We start from the raw sequence: 16,983 nt of genomic DNA, 5'->3' as shown, positions 1-16,983 counted from the left end.
GCCTGAACCTAATAAGAACAGAATAAAGCCCAGAGAAAAGTCTCAGAAAGTCATTAAAAAAAAAGCAGCATGTGTACCCTGTAAGCACGAAAGATATTTTATTTTATGTGAAAACATCCTTGTCTTGGATGAGGTTAAAAATTTTTAGGAATGAAAAGAATCCGAACACATTTAACATTTTAAAGCATTTATATTTTTTTCGACATTATTTTCATCGCCATATAAAGAAGATGATAAGGTCTGAACGATGAATAAACTGTGTAACTTTTAAATTATCTGTAAACTCTCAATTTTGGCCAAGGTAAGTGCTAGGAAAGGACAATTCTATGGCATGTTCATCAAAAAGTAAACTTTGTGAAACATTTTGTTCACCAGTAACTATTTGTAAATATTTGTCACCATTCCACAAAAGAGTTTGTTGTTGAGTGACTAAACTTTTTTCTTCTTATTATTATTATTATTAGCCATACAGTGCAAGGAAGCCTGAGGCTTACGCTGCACCAGCCAAAAAAAAAAAAAATTTCCAAGTTACCCAGAGAGAGAGAGAAAGAGAGAGTAAGAGTAGAAAGGAATCACCAAGAAAGAGAATAATGATGATATCCAGCTCAGGACCCTGGGTGTGCCATGCCCATACTCACCAGATGTGAGCCCCTGGGGCTCAATAGGTAGTCCCAATAGGTATAGCTTCACTCATTTCATCACATGTAGGAGCATCATTGTGTTCCATGTCTTCATCGAAGAATGCTTCGTCAATCTCAATACCATGCAGATCACACAAAGGAATTATAAGTACAGTAATACCCCGAAGTTACGCGATAGGTGGGTACGACGAAAATCGCTTAAGTTGAATTCGCGTAAGTCGGGGTGCAACTTTGCATATAAATGCATATAAATTTTGTTTAATTGGGACCAAGGACTAACAAAAACACTAGTTTAGAAGAAAAATATTAATAAAATTGCAGTTCTTTATACATATTAATGCAAAATATGTATTAAAAAAATAAATGACACGTAAAAAAGTTATGTCGATGGCTTCATAAAATCTAACAGATTCATCTGACGACACAGAGACTTCTTTTTTTCACACGCGGAATTTCTTCGTAGCAAGCTAATAATTTTTTTTATTCCTTGCTTTGTATTGATAACGCGTTCTTCGTTGTAGTCTATGTTTTCTAAAATTTTTAAGCCCTTTTCAATTGAGCTGAGACCCTCTGTCAAGTTTGCAGTTGTCGTGCTTTTTGCCGTTGCCTCATTTAGGCCTGTAGCACGTGCAATATCACATGGTCTTTCATTTCGCTCAAAGCGTTTCACAATTTCATATTTTTTCTCTATCGACAGAGGCGGACTGGCCATAAGCCTTACCGGGGAAACCCTGGTGGGCCTGTGTGATTTTGGCCATAAACCATAGTATGAGGCCACTATAAATTTTCCCGGGTAAGAATTTTTGACCCAGTCCGCCTCTGTTTATCGATAATTGCTTTTATTTTTCTCTCTGAATCTGCAGTGTCTTCACCAGTACGCTTCCTTTTCACACCTTTTAAGTATTTTACTCATTTTTAGGGAATAAAGCACAATTACAAAATGAGGAGGCACACTTGATATGCATAAACAAAGCTGCATGCATGTAGCAACTGAATAAACAACACCATAAAGGCAGAGATACACTATTAACACCTCACATTTCTAGGGGTTACTATCATAAAACAATAAAAATCCAGTTGTGTTTCTGCTAGTGGAATCTGTTATAAACTGGTAGTAAATTCGATCTAATTGCATACCGATAGCTGGAATTGTGTTGGTTTTTACGTTATTATGGTGAAATGTGTTTCCCCTAAAACAAATACATTTTCAGAATCTCCTCTTCATTCCTATCGTGTTGCGTTCGGTTGGGGTGATTCTGCGTTCGACTGCCATTTCTTGTAAACACAAAGGCGAATCGTGCATAAGCCAATTCGGTTTGTGTTATATTATAAGATATCGTTACCGTATTTATAAATAGTGTATGATCGAATTTGTGTAGTATAAACATGTGTTATACGAGGACTGACTGTATACGGCTCGATGTAATTTCCGACAAACACTGAGCACGAATTCGAATGCACACATATAAATATGACAGTTGGAATACAAATTCTTGTATATGTGTGCAGCTCATGCGCAGCAAAGTTGAATTTTGTTCATCTTTTGCTCTCACTCTCCGCCATCGCACCGTATATCGATAACATATGAAAAACGACCTTGAAGATAGTGGGCAGCAGTGTTGCCAAACGAAAAAATCAAGAACCGCGTAAGTCTGGGTATTACTGTATATACTTTAACCAAACCCTTACATCTCGTTTTTTCGCGCCTCCATGGGCAGGAGCAGCAGTGCGTAGCACACGCTTCTTGATCAGACTGGGGTTCGAGTCCGTGACCACCAAATACGGAGGATGCGGAAAGGTCAGGAAATGACCACTGCATATTCCCGGAGCAATATGGCCTTAGTTGCTAATGCTCCTAAAAAAAAAACTAAATAACGAATAAAATAACATCTCGCTTACTAACCTAACCCATTAAATAACTCAATTTATGAATTTTCTTACATTTGATACGAACATTAATACAGTAATTGTCATCTATACTCCGGAGCAAATGATTGACTATTGAATTAACATTTACAGGAACATTTATAATTTGGCCCAAAATTCCGTATTGGCCGAAACCATGTCTTAGTCTTTTAATTTGCATGAATGGTATATGAGGAGAAATGAGTCGTTTGGTGACTAAACTCAGCATTTTTTTTGTTTTCTTTTATGTTTTTGAACTTGTTCTTTAGTCTATATGGGAGGTTTCTTTGGAGGCTTTGAAGCTTTTATTCTTGCATAGTTCTCTTGATTTCGCTCAGCTGAAGTTTTAGCCATCTTCAAAATGCTCTTATAGGTTGTTAACTGAAATTAGATTTGGTATTTTTATAATTCAATAGTTAGCAAAATCCATTTGTAGAATAGCATGACGTCATAACCAAAAACTACTGCAAGAAGTGATTGTTTTGTTGTTGCGTCCTTAAATCAAAACTGTTTTAAATGGTTTAATCGAACAGCTATTAAAATCTAACAGCTACCAAAGGATGTAACTTTTATGCTCATGCCTGCTACTTACTTACGCTAGGTAGAAGGTTGTCATTGATCAAAATCTTGAGAAGCAGTTTTCATTAAACTCTGCATTTTTTTTCGTTCTCTGTGTTTATGAACTCGTTCTTTTGTCATCGTGAGAAGTTTCTTTGAAGCTTTTATTCTTGTATAATATTACTATCCGCTGCTTGCTCTACCGAATCAATGTTAGTGACTGAGTTATGACGGAAATGATGCACTACTAAGAGATGTCATTTCCGTCTCTTAGTAGTGGAAATGACATCATTTGCATAATTTCCATAAGAAAATTTCGTTACCAATTGGTTTTGCTTCGGTCCGAAAATGTAAGGTGCCGCCAAAGATGTTTTCACATTAAAACAAAGTACCCACTGGAAATAGGATTTTCTAGGGTAAGTCTCAGGAGGATAACAAAACTTTTGAAATTTAGGGTTTACCCTCCCATGTTAGTCCAGCCCTTAATGAAGATCAATTGGAATGCACAGAAACATTCAAAGAAAAGTATAAAGAACAGATAGTAATGTTTTATAAAATGCTATGGTCTGATGAGGCCACATCTAAATAAATGGGCAGGTGAATAGACTGAATTGTGTTTGTTTATGCCTTAATGAAGTCGTATATAACAATAGCAAAATAATTAAATGCACCAGGAATGTGTATTTAATTCCTCTTATATTGTTGTATCTGACTTAAAATATATGGGATAGAATTTGCTTGAGAGTCAGTGTTGGACAGATATCTTTTTGCTGACACTATCACAAACGAAAACTATCTTCTGGACATATTATAAAATAATATAGTCCCATCCAAAGTTAAATTCCACTAATTTTGTTGATATTGTGCAAAGTTTTAAATAAAACATTCCCATGGAAGATAGACATTTTTACCAGGGGGCCAACAAATTCATATGGAATATATTACTATTACAATTATTAATATATAATACTTGTAATAGTATCACATATTACAAGTATATACTAGGTGGTAGATGACTATCAACAACCGATGCAATACCACTTTGCTTATTGGAGGCTTGAAGTGGTAGAACCCATGTTTAGTCTCCAGAGCTAAGTTCCGGTCAACCCTTCCCCCTCTCTTCCATCATGAGGTATGACTGATGACTTTTGAGGTTATGATACACATCATGGTGAGATCCAATCTTCCTTACATTTCGAGGGTACAGCTCTAAAACGGTGTTCACAGGCCGGCCGCTAGTTAGTACACCGGACCGAACCTATTGGTAACTCTTTAGAAGGCTTCCGGATCGGCTAGTGTATAATCTTGCTACCTCTACTCTGCCAGATAGTAACTGAAGGGAGTCCGAATAGTGTGTATGCGGGCGGGAGGCATCGTCGAGGCCACGTTACGTCAAGATTCTGGGTATATTCTTACCATGTGTATGCCATATCCAAAATTTTCGCTACTTCATATAGTATGTTCCCCTCTCACTTTTTCTTACTATTGAATACACCATGAATTGTCAAACTAATAGAGTAAGCTTATCTGCGAAAAGATCTAAACTTCCCAAACACTTCCTAGTTCATTTCACAAATATATGTGGTCTCAATTCTAATCTCAACGATGTCCATTTCCACTTGCATTCTGCCAAACCCCATGTACTTTTTCTGAGAGAATCTCAGTTATCGGCTGATTCAACCACTGCTCATCTCAGTTGCCCAAATTATTCGCTGTATGATTCCTTTCATCTCAAAGGTGGTACTTGTGCATATGTCCGTTCCACTATTCCCTATCAGAGACTTGATAATTTGGAATCTCCTCTTTTCGATCTTCTCTGGCTTAAAATCTCTCTACCTCATTGTGTCAAATTCATCTGTTGTCTCTACTGTTCTCCCAACTCCACTAATCACTTAGAGCTCTTTGGATTCCTCTCTTTGCAACTTGACTTTCTCCAGTCCAACTTTCCTAACAGTGAGGTAATTTTCCTTGGTGATTTTAATGTTCACAACTCCAGCTGGTTTCTGTTTTCTAGCCACACTGACCCAGCTGGTCGAGATGCTGAGGCTTTTGCAATTACTAATGACCTTGCACAGATTGTTCATTTACGTACAAGAATACCGGACCATATAGCGAACGCACTTGATCTTTTTCTCACAAACAACCCTTCTAAGCACAGTCGAAGTGAGTGGTCCTTTAGGCACCTCAGATCACAACTTGTGTTTTTTACGTGATTGTCACTTCTACAATGGAGCCTTTATCTCATGGCTATTCCCAACCTCGTATTGTTTGGCATTACAAGAAAGCAAAATGGGATGACCTGCAAGATTTCTTTTCCTTGGTCGGATTACTGTTTCTAAACATCTGATGTCAACGTTTGCTCAGATCATGTTAGTGAAATTATTCTTGTAGGAATGGAATCCTTTATTCCACACTCCACTTTAAAATCTCGTCCTTTGTCTAAACCTTGGTTTTCCAATAAATGTGCTAAGACTGTTCAAGAGAAGAACATTGCATATCGTAATTGGCTTTTTTACAATTCTTCAGTTTCATTTTCTGCCTACACCAAAGCTTGCAACAATTGTAAAGCAGTTATTAATCAGTCCAAACTAGATTTTGAACAGGCTAAGAGTAGAAAATTTGCTTCTTGCCCTAATGGTAGCTGAGCATTCTGGTCTCTTGCCAAAGCTGTTGGTCGCAACTTTTGCCCATCTCTGCTCCCACTCTGTCAAAACCAGATGGTTCTGTTGTCACTTCAGCCAAGGATAAAGCTGATCTGCTAGCATCCCATTTTCCTTCCAAATCAGGTAAAACACCTTCCACCATTCCCAACATGCTCCATTCAGTGCCTCCTGTGGTCTGTCGTCAAAAGGATGTCAGAAGGATTTTGATGAATCTTGATGCTAAGAAAGCTCCAGGTCCTCATGGTATTTCTCCACTTGTTCTCCAAACCTGTGCTCCTGAACTTACTCCTGTTCTTTGCCGCCTTTTTTCACTTTCTTATTCCAAAGGCGTTTTTCCTTCTTGGAAATTTGCTCATATCCAGCCAATTCCTAAAAAGGGTGACAAATCTCTCCCATCCAATTGTTGTCCCATTGCAATTACTTCTACTCTTTCTAAAGTAATGGAGAAATCAATTAACCGCCAACTCTTAAACTACCTAGAAACTTTCTGTCTGATCAACGATCGCCAGTATGGATTCTGTCAGTGTCGATCCACTGGTGATATTCTGGCTTGTGTTACCCATTTATGGACAAATTCAATGTAAAATTTCGGTGAAACACAAGCAGTTGCTCTTGACATCTCAAAGGCTTTCGATTGTGTTTGTCATAAAGGTCTTCTAAACAAGCTTCCATCTTATGGTTTGTCAACTGTTTTTTGTAGTTGGTTATCCAATTTTCTCTCTGATCGCACACTGAGGGTGATGATAGATGGCTCTCTGTCTTCTAACTTTTCCTCTAATTGTGGTTTCCCCCACTCTTTTCCTCTTGTATATTAATGACCTTCTTCCATTGACTGGAAATCCTGTTCGTAGTTTTGCTGATGACAGCACATTGCTTTCCATTTTGAGAACCCTTGCCCTGCTCAATGAACTTCAACTTCTCGAATATCTGCTACCAATTCCTTAAATGCCGTTCTCCAGTGCGGCAAAGACAACTTAGTTGATTCCAATCCTTCTAAAACTGAGTCTTGTCTTATATCTCACAAAAAGGAATCTTTTGTTCCTAGGCTTATCTTTGGTGGTCACACTTTGATTTCTGGACAAAATGATATACTGGCACCCCCCCTTCCCCTCTCTCATACTTCTCCTTCAACCCATGCACGGTACTAAGTACTATAGGTTTTGATACCTTTTGTGTTTGGGGTTTTCATAAAAAAAATATATATATATCTCTTTTGGGGATTACCCTGACTTCTAATCTCTCTTGGCACAAACACATTGCAAATATTGGTGCCTCTGCTTCTAAAAAACTTGGTTTTCTCTTTCGCTGTCGGCGTTCCTTTTCTTCCAAACAGATGTTCACTCTGTACAAATCGCAGATCCGCCCTACCATAGAATATTGTTCCCACATCTGGAACGATGCCCCCAAAACCTCTCTCAGGCTTCTAGATTCCATTCAGAAGAGGGCAGTTAGGTTAATTAATGACTCATCTCTAACAGTGTCTCTCCACTCGGTGTCTCATATACGTTCTGTTTCTGCTGCATGCCTTTTCTACAGATACTTCCACTGGCACTGTTCTTCTGAATTGGCTTCTATAATTGCCGCTCTCTCTTTCAAAATGGTCGGAACACGTGCCGCCAACATCCATTTACTGTCCACCTTCAAACTCACAGAACCAACTTTTCATCTTCCTCGTTTATTTATTCATCTTCTCAATCTCCAACCAAAGCACTGTACTAAGTACTATAGGTTCTAATACCTCTCATGTTTGGGATTTTCATAGAAAAAGTAAAATAATACTTGTTTCTGTCTTGCTTAGTCATAAAGTACATATATACCTCAAGCATTGTGAATAGTGCTCTCCTGACATCACTTGCACTGGTTGTAATAGGGATGTATATGCATTTTATCGATGAAACTTTTTTTTTTGACTAATTTTATTTACATGATTGTTTTTGTGTTTAACTTTGTTACCAAAATTTGATAAAATACCTATACATACTTTTTTTTTGCAAATTATATTATGGTTTCTGACAAACAGGAGGTGATGTCCTGAAATGTTTTAAATGCTGTTTTCTCTAAACCATTCTTCAAAGAAAAGATAAACTGCTCAAGAATTTTTGTCTCAAAATTGCCTTCAAAATCATTTCAAGTTATACAGTAGAACATTCTGCATGTATGAAATAGTTTTTTTTATATAATGTGTATTATGTTTGTGCATAAAACTGTTAACATATTTTTCCTCCCTTAGATTTCTGAGTATAGGAGAAAATTATGTTTGTTGCAAGGCGTATACAAGCAGATCATAAAGATCTTATCCATGATGTAGCATATGACTTTTATGGAAAGAGACTTGCAACATGTTCAAGTGATCAGAGCGTGAAGGTAACTGATCTTAAAAATTAATGGTGCTTCTAATTGATATATGCAAAACTTTATCTGTCGACTTTTATTTATTTTTATACTGAAATACAGTTGATATAGTGATTGCCCATTGTAGTAGTTGTCTATTATTCTGTTCTTTCTTGTTTAATGGCAAGAAATTAGTCTGTGTTGCTTTTTGAGAGAAACTGGAAATACGTTTGAGAGAAACTGGAAATGGGGAGGGTGACAAATTTATAGTTGATTAATATTAAAGAAATAAGATCACATAAAAAAGGTTGATTCTGTGATCTTATAAAACTGTTTTAGCTAATTGTTACCCTGTAGGAGTTCAGGACCTTGAGATTGTATGCTTGTATAACCGTAGGGTCAGATACTGTCTATCCTCAACACTGTTGTGATTGTCTGAATGGAAATTCAGGAGTTCCCTGTGCCTGTAGGCTTTCTGTGTTATGGTAGTGTTAATGGTGTTGTTTTTGACATAAGGATATATATTATGAAATTAACAGGGATTACCTTTATTTTTGATATAGGATGCTTCTTTTTCAACCAACTCTCCTAGTCCAACACATTAACAATTCTTTGTAAAGGTGATAAAGAATGTTAAACACCTTCCTCACTGTCAGAACAATAATGTTCCAAACCCCACAGTCTCAGTATGGAGTGCTCAACCCAACTTCAGCGGCGCCTCCGTAGCCAGGTGGGAAGGAGCAGCAGTGCGTAGTACACGCTTCTTGATTAGACCGGGGTTCGAGCCCGTCACCACCAAATACGGAGGATGCGGAAAGGTCAAGGGAATGACCACCGCATATTCCCGGAGCAATATGGCCTCAGTTGCTAATGCTCCTAAAAACCAAATAACAAACCAACTTCAGTCTACAACCAGCATACCTCTGCCAGCAAGGAAAACATTACGTCAATCGACATTAAAATTAAATGGTCTAAAAAGCTTAACTGCATATGGAGCAGTTATTCTCCTCATTCCTTAAATTGGACTATTAGAATTTTAATTTTAATGTTGATTGAAGTAATGTTTTCCTTGCTGGCAGAGGTATGGTAGTTGTAGACCGGAGTTGGGTTGAGCGCTCAATATTGAGACTGTCGGGTTTGGAACACTATTGTTCTGACAGTGGGGAAGGTGTTTAATATTTTTTATAAATTTTATTATCGCCTTTACAAGAATTGTTAATGCAACAATTCTTTTTCAACCAACTCTCCTAGTCCAGTGACTAGGAGAGTTGGTTGAAAAAGAAGCATTCTATATCAAAAGTAAAGTAATCCCTGTTAATTTCATAATATAATAGAATATAGGAATTATTGAGCACTTAATAGCTCTTTATTATCAAAGATATATATATATCAGTGAAGGAGAAAATTTTGTTGTCATCAGCAGAAAATTTTGTTGTCAAGGGAGAAGTAAATGTTATCTTGGGATTTTCTCTTCCATGGCTCCAAATGACAAGAATGTTATTTTCATAGCTCAGGCACATAATGGGAAGAAGAGGAGAGGGTGGCTAAGTTGGGATCCATCACAAAGACTTCTGTAAGATGGCAGACTGGCTTATTTATACTGAGCCCACTTCTTTTGGAATCAAAATTGGTCCTAAATAGGGTGGGCCTGGCCTACTGTTCTGTTAAGTTCAAAACTGAGATCCATATGGCTTGAGAGTTGAATGGAATGAAATTGCTCCAAGGAACCTCTGCCATGGTGTCAGATGATTTGAATGCCATCTACATAGGAGAGCCAATTTCCCGCTGGATGTTGTGCGTACTTCTACTGATGAATGGCTGTTTGAGGTCTTGTGTAAAAAACAAGGGGGCATTTTGAACGAGAGTTGTGTTGCTTCATTTGTTGGGTGTTCAAGAATAAACCCACAGAGTGTTGAGTTCCTGTGTCTTTTTTTATGGCTACATGCAGTAACGCATGTGACAGTATTTATTATAATACTGTGTATGTGCATACACAAAGATATACATCTGGAACCAGCATCTGTATCAAAGAGAAAAAATATATGATGTCTTCTGTGTGTTATTTATTTTATATTTCATCTAGTTATTTTATACATTAAAAAATTGTAATGTACCTAAATTGTTTAAGTTTTCAAATTAACTATACAAAGTTAGAGCTTCAAAATTAAGGAAAAAAAACTAATGCTCCTTAACCTTATTCAAATTATATGGAACTGGGTAGACAGTCCCATCCTTTCATATTCTTCTTTGACCAACAGAATTTTAACTGCTTAATAAATGCAGTGATCTTTTGCTACAGCAAAATACACTTTGCCTTTCCGATGGTACTTCCTAGGCCCTGATCAGATAGTGACATACTTTCATTATACAGGGTATATCAATGAGCCAGATGTCATTCTTGCAAATCTAGGTTTAGTGTATCGTGTCACTTATATATAAATTGAGAAAACACACTTTTCTCCCTCTTGGCACTTCAAGCAAGAGAAATATAGTTTTTTAATAGATTTTCATTCTGAACTACTTAAAGAACGTTACGTTAGTTTATGCCACCAATTCGGGATGGATTCAACCAAAAAACGGTGTGTCCATTATCTTGTATACAATAGATTACAAAAACTATTTTATGCATGAATTCGTTAGTGTTGGGTGTTTGCAGCTGTTTTAAACAGTGGCGTGTAGGGGGTAAACACTCTAACTAACACTAACCATAGCGGGCTAGCATGTCAATCACTACTACTCGCAACGATCAGTCGGAAGGGGTATTAGATTGTAAAGACTTACTTTTTTTTTTTTTTTAATTTTCATAATTGCACATTTACTAGCATAATACAATGGTTTTTGTTTTTTTTTATTTGATAATTTTATGTTACCAAGCATAATGCAATGGTTTTAAATCAAAACTGTGATTCACTGCCAAAGTGTATTCTCAATCTATGTATAATTGACACGATACATTAAACCTAGATTTGCAAAAATGGCATCAGGCACATTGATATACCCCATATAATGCAAGTATGCCCGGATAGCAACTGTGCTTATTTAAATGAATGCCATGTCAGATCACCCTGTAGCAATACACTCTGAAAGTAGGGCAGTTTGTGAAGGGTAAAGTTTGTTCTGCTGTGAGTGATATAGCATTTAAAACCTTGTTCCCATATAACTCCTGAAAGCATAAGATAGTCCTTCCAGCTGGGAAAGATGCCAGTGATTGAGTGAGCATTAAGGATTGCAAATTTACCAGTTTCTCTCACTACCGGTAATTCGGTAATTTTATTTAAATTTACTGTATTGCTGGGAATTTACAAAATGCAAACATTTTACAATAAAACTAAATTATTGAAAGACCGAATTAGTAATCATTTATTTTTTAAAGTTATACATAGAAATGTCTAATCAGCATTATATGAAAATTATTGCAAAATATCATAACTAAATTTAATAAATACTTGATTTAATTACTAATTTTTTATTATTAAGAAAATAATCTCAAAAAGCATAGTGTATTAAAACTGCCATTGTATAACCTCGATCTAATTTTAGTGCAAATAATACCTGCATTAGAAAATGCTTGTTCTGATTCAGTGCTAGCTGGACGAATTGTCATTAATGCATCGAAAACTTTTTTCAGAAATTTTCCTTTCGGTTTTTGCTCTGTGAAGTAATTTATTTCCTTTTTCACTACGTTTTTTCTACTTATCATTCTTTACATTAGTGTGATCAACATCTAAGCTGGTTTTTATGTTTAATGAATAAATTCAATTTCTCTTTCATCATTAAAAGTGTATTTGTAGGTTATGTTGTATCTGTCGATGAATCAGTTGCTGTGAATGAATTGGAAGTTGATGGTGTTGTTCTGAGCGAGTAGCTAACAACATGATCTTCTCTTAATTCTTTATCATTGTCAGATATGTGCTTGAGTAGTTCTACAATTTCATTCAACAGTATACTTTTACTTACAGTATTGAAAATTCTATACTTATCCCCATGGTTTAATATTTCTGGGTTATGTAAAAAGCGTAAAATATCAGAGTAAATGGTACATCTTTTTTTCACTTGCAAGATAATTTCTTGGTTCTGTCCATTACTTAAAAAGATTTCTTTTATTACCTCTTTGTGAATTTTTTACATATTCTTTGACAACATTTTTAATCGAGTTTGGTGACTTTGGAATATTTACGTACCACTTACAGACAAGAGTCTTTTCAAATCTTCGGATGTACAAAATTTTGAGAATGGAAATCCATCTAGTGCAGTCATATGCGATATTACAGCCAGAAGAGAGTCATCATGCGTTTTCTTGAAAAAAGTAGTAATTTTTTGATGAGATTCAATGGGTGTAGTTGTACTAGCATTACCTTCAATTGTTTCTTATGCTTTTCGTTTCAATAAATTGATGTTATGATGTCTTTGGAGGTGATTGTGCAGTCCACTAGTACTCCCACCTACTGCTCTGATAGTTTTTGAGCACTGCATGCAGACACCTGCATCTTCTCTGTGTGCGATTGAAGTAATGCCATGGCAAATTTTTATTCATCACTAAAAATAAAAATGTTTTTTATTTTACTTTTGAGTTAAGCAAATTATTTTTATGGACAAAAAAAAAAAAAAAAAGTCCTAATGCAACTCTACCTAGAGTTGCATTAGGACATTTTAAACATCTGCTAAGATGTTTTATTACTTAAAATTTATTGGTTTTTTTTGTCATTTTTTTTTTTGTTTAAAATAGGTAATGCAGTTATTATTTGTGTTTATTTGATAAAGTAGATAAAATTGTTTCTTATTTGGCCTCAAAATTCCTTAAAACAAGAAACATTAAGAGGGATTTCTGCCACTGTTGTCCATGTTAATCAGATCAGTATTGTATATTCCTTTTTGCAGTTCCATAGAAGTACATAATTAATATTGCAAGTTTTTACTATGGCTGTAAACTAAGTTGATAATATGAATTTAACTGCATAGCATAATTATTATGCTATGCTGTTACATTATACAGGTAGTTCTCGACTTTACGAGTTAATTCGTTCCTAGCGCGCGCTCGTAAAGCGAAAACTCGTAAAGCAGGAATTTATTTCCCATAGACAATGTTAAAAATAGGGGTTACATTATCAACAGTGAAATTAGTTAGCTAATTAGTTTATGTTTAAACAATGATTGATTTATCGAAAGAAATGAAAACGTAGCCTGTAAAATCAAGCAAATTATAATAATACAGAAATTATTTACGACTTACAGAAGTCAAAGAATGTTTATTCTTCACCATCATCGACTAAATGCACACTCATTGATCACTCATTATTGGCTCGGCACTCTTTGGTTTGTTGCACAAGGAATCGTCTTCTTCAGAAATGTTTCAAGAGGCATTTGTTTCCAAGATAATCTTCTCTTTTAATTATAAATTTCACGTTTGCATGCATAAGCATTTTCGGCACACACAAATTGCAACTAACTCGATTCACGTGGAGTAACAAGTTTACGAAGCTTAAAATAAAATGAATGAAGAGAAGATTCTGAAAATTTATTTATGTTTTTTATATGATTGAATATTTCAGTAAAGGAGAAACACATTTCACTATAATAACATAAAAAACCAGCTATCGATATTTTCCAGCGATTTTCCAGAGATAAAACAATTCCAGCTATCGATATTTTCACATATGCAAGAAGATCGAGTTTACTACCCATTTATAATTGCTTGCAGTTAACAGAAAAGCCCAATAAACCGGAAAGTGCAAATTGTTTTATAGTTGTGACCTCCAGAAATGTGCTTTAGAAAAATATCACAAAGGCATTTAAAATTGATTCTTATAACGGGAACATATGATAATGATGAAAGTGTAGTGCATTTAATGATTTGAATTGGTAACTAATACAATTTACAAACCACACTCACGACCTTTTATATGGCCTTAAGGTCACGCTAGTGACCTTAAAAATGACATTTTAGAGAGATAAATAGCTTAGTTATACAGCGAAAATTTCAACTTTTGAGATCTTGAAACAAATTACCAAAAAACAATGTGTTATTGGGTTCACATTATGATATTTTAACAATACGATGGTGTGTGTCTCTGGAACTGATTAATATCGTAAAGCGGGATACACTGTATTGTATAGCTACGTACGTGGTTTGGAATGCGATATTTATGAATGTTTAACATTCATTTTTTTGCAATTAATATTCATATTTTCGATTTTTTTGATACTTGGGGGAAAAAACTCGTAAAGCGAGAACTGCCTGTATATTATGCCATTATATATAATTTAGCATTGTATCTTAATACATATTGTTGCATAACTTGTGAATTTTGTAGTATTATTACTGCTTAGTTTAGTGTGATATTCTCAAATTAAATTTAATTTAAATGGAAATCATGCCTTAGACTAGAGCTGTGGGGTGCTGTGGCTCAGCAGAAAACTGAGGAATTCAGCTCTCCCGCAAGCCACATCTTTTTAAAATGTGCTACATGCTCGCTCGAGGTTTGCAGAGCTATCTGGAACAGGATATGATACAGCCAGAGGGGATTCTTTTTTTGGTCTATGTTTGGCATAGAGTGCTAGAAAATTAAATGCGAACTTAGTGTTCTGATTGGTAGTTATGAGCACTTAAAAGAACAGGGCTGATGCCCTCAAAGGAATTAAAGTAGAGGCCTGTCAATCTCAGCTGCCCACTTCAACTTCTGGGCCTACACTCGTGCATCAGACAACACAGTGGTAATCCCAATGGCTGAAATATACACTGCACCAAGTATAGCCTCTGCAAACATCACATTTGCTGGATGATTGGTTTCTTTTTGCAAATGAAATCAGTTTGTGGTCATTTTACCTGTGACCGATGATGATGTTTTTAGACCAGACAGATGAAAGGGAAATAACTTTTCTGTCGATAAAAAAAGGAGTTAATTTGGCAAAAAAGGGAGGAATCATAAAAAAATTGAAATGGTAATATTTTAACATCAATTTCAATGCAAATATGATAATGTGAATTATATTGTCATGTAGATATCAAAATTACAAATTTTCTAAATTTAAAAACAAACAACTGAGAGAGCCTTGAATACCTTTAAATTGCAACATGCTCTGTATTCTTGAAACCAAAAATCATAAATCAATCAGTCGATTTCTCAAAGTCTACCAAATTTTTAGGCATTCTTGTTGACTCTTAATTATTATCATATTTGGATCATATATGATGTAGAAATGATCATAAAATTATTGTATAGTATATAGGGTTTGAAAATTTAACTCTGAAGTTCACAGTAAAATTACTGTATCCAGTGTTACTCCATCATTCTATATGTTGTACAGATATGATGAATATTTTCTGAAACCTTGAGAACTGGAATGTTGGGTCCTAAAGTCAGCCAAAAAATGATCTAAAGCAGGGCTGTCCAAACCATGGGCTGCATGTGGCCCTCCTGCGGGTTAGACCTTTTGATTTTCACGTGCGACAAAATAAAACTCCCGTAGCAAAACACTACTTGCGAGTGCAAACCTAACTTCTATGCGCGACTTCAATTGCATTTTGTTGCATCCATGCTAGATGTCTTGTTTCGACGTGCATGCTCCAGGGCGGGTCACCCGTTGTTAGTGTCATTCGTTCGTCCTTTTACCAAGGTTGTGTCATTGGGGCTCACCAAATCACTAGATACGCATTATGATTGATTTTCGTGTAATCTTCAGTATACTTCACTTCTACTTAATAAATTACTACTTATTGTCGAATAACCATGTCTCACAAAAAAGAAAAATTGAAGAAAAGTGAGTGTATCAAAGCCGATGGGAACTATTTGATTACAAACAATAAGAATAAAATTTGGTGTCTTGTTTGCATGCAAGTTTTGTCAATGCCTAAAGAACATAATGCGAAACGACACTACGCTACAGTACACAATAAAAGATTTCAGTTGTGTATTGGGGAATCAAGAAGCACCATTATTGCGGAATATAAGAAGAAACTGATGCATCAAACGAGTTTTTTTGCTAAACTTAGCACTGCACAAAGTTCTAGCCTTGCCGCTTTGTACAAAGTAGTATTGGAGTTAGCGAAAACAAAGTCTTTTAGTGATGGTGTGATTGGGAAGAAATGTGCAATTTAATGAGCTGAAATTAGCTGAGAAGTTCAAAACAGAGGCATTATCTCATCAGACCGTCGTAAGATGTGTAGAACATATGGATCAATACGTTTCAAAAAAGCTGTGTGATTCAATGGCAAAATTTGGGTACTTTTCATTTTGTTTGGATGAAAGCACTGATCAAGCAGATGTAAGTCAACTTTTAATTTTTGTTCAAATTATTCGGAAGGACTTTACTATTAATGAACTGTTCAGTCTTATATCTTTGCATGGGACTACCAAAGGTACTGATATTTTCGAAGCAGTTCAAAACTCTGTTATAAACTATAGAGGGTTCGATAAATGTTCTTGCATTTTCACTGATGGGGACTGGAATTGGGTTTTGGGGACTATTGAAACAAAATAACATTAACTGCCCTACCATTCATGGCATCATTCATCAAGAAGCACTGTGGAAAATCTCTACGTCAAGTCAATGCCATGAAGGTAGCTGTAAAAGTAACCAATATTATACGAGGAGGTTATAGATCTCTGCCCCATTGTAAGTTTCGCGATTTCTTGAGCAAAATGGATGCTGCATATGGCGATTTGCTCCTCCATTCTGATATTCACTGGTTAAGTGCCGGAAAATGTCTGGAGCGATTTTTTGCCATTTGGAAAGAAATACCCATATTTCTTAAAAACGAAGTGAAGACTGACACAACAGAACTTGAAAATCAAATGCAAGATCCCACCTTTTTATCTGATCTTGCATTTTTAACAGATATGACCAACCTTTTGAATGAGTTGGAACTTAAAGCTACAGGGCAAACA

The 16,983-nt window shown here is 35.7% G+C and overlaps 1 protein-coding gene across 1 annotated transcript in view; it reads left to right on the top strand.

The window, feature by feature from the left end:
• Positions 1-16,983, top strand: part of Nup44A (nuclear pore complex protein Nup44A) — an 83,516-nt gene that overhangs the window by 2,293 nt on the left and 64,240 nt on the right. The window contains exon 2 of the mRNA XM_090383897.1: positions 7,998-8,131. Within this exon, the coding sequence (XP_090240023.1) occupies positions 8,021-8,131 (111 nt within the window). The 5' untranslated portion in view covers positions 7,998-8,020. The remainder of the gene's footprint in view (positions 1-7,997; positions 8,132-16,983) is intronic.

Source organism: Mastigoproctus giganteus, chromosome 10 (genome assembly GCF_048544385.1).
Source record: "Mastigoproctus giganteus isolate SK-2022 chromosome 10, ASM4854438v1, whole genome shotgun sequence".
In the NCBI taxonomy this organism is placed as follows: Eukaryota; Metazoa; Arthropoda; class Arachnida; order Uropygi; family Thelyphonidae; genus Mastigoproctus; species Mastigoproctus giganteus.
Note: the sequence above shows the minus strand (reverse complement) of the source record. Positions and strands in the feature narration are given on the sequence as shown.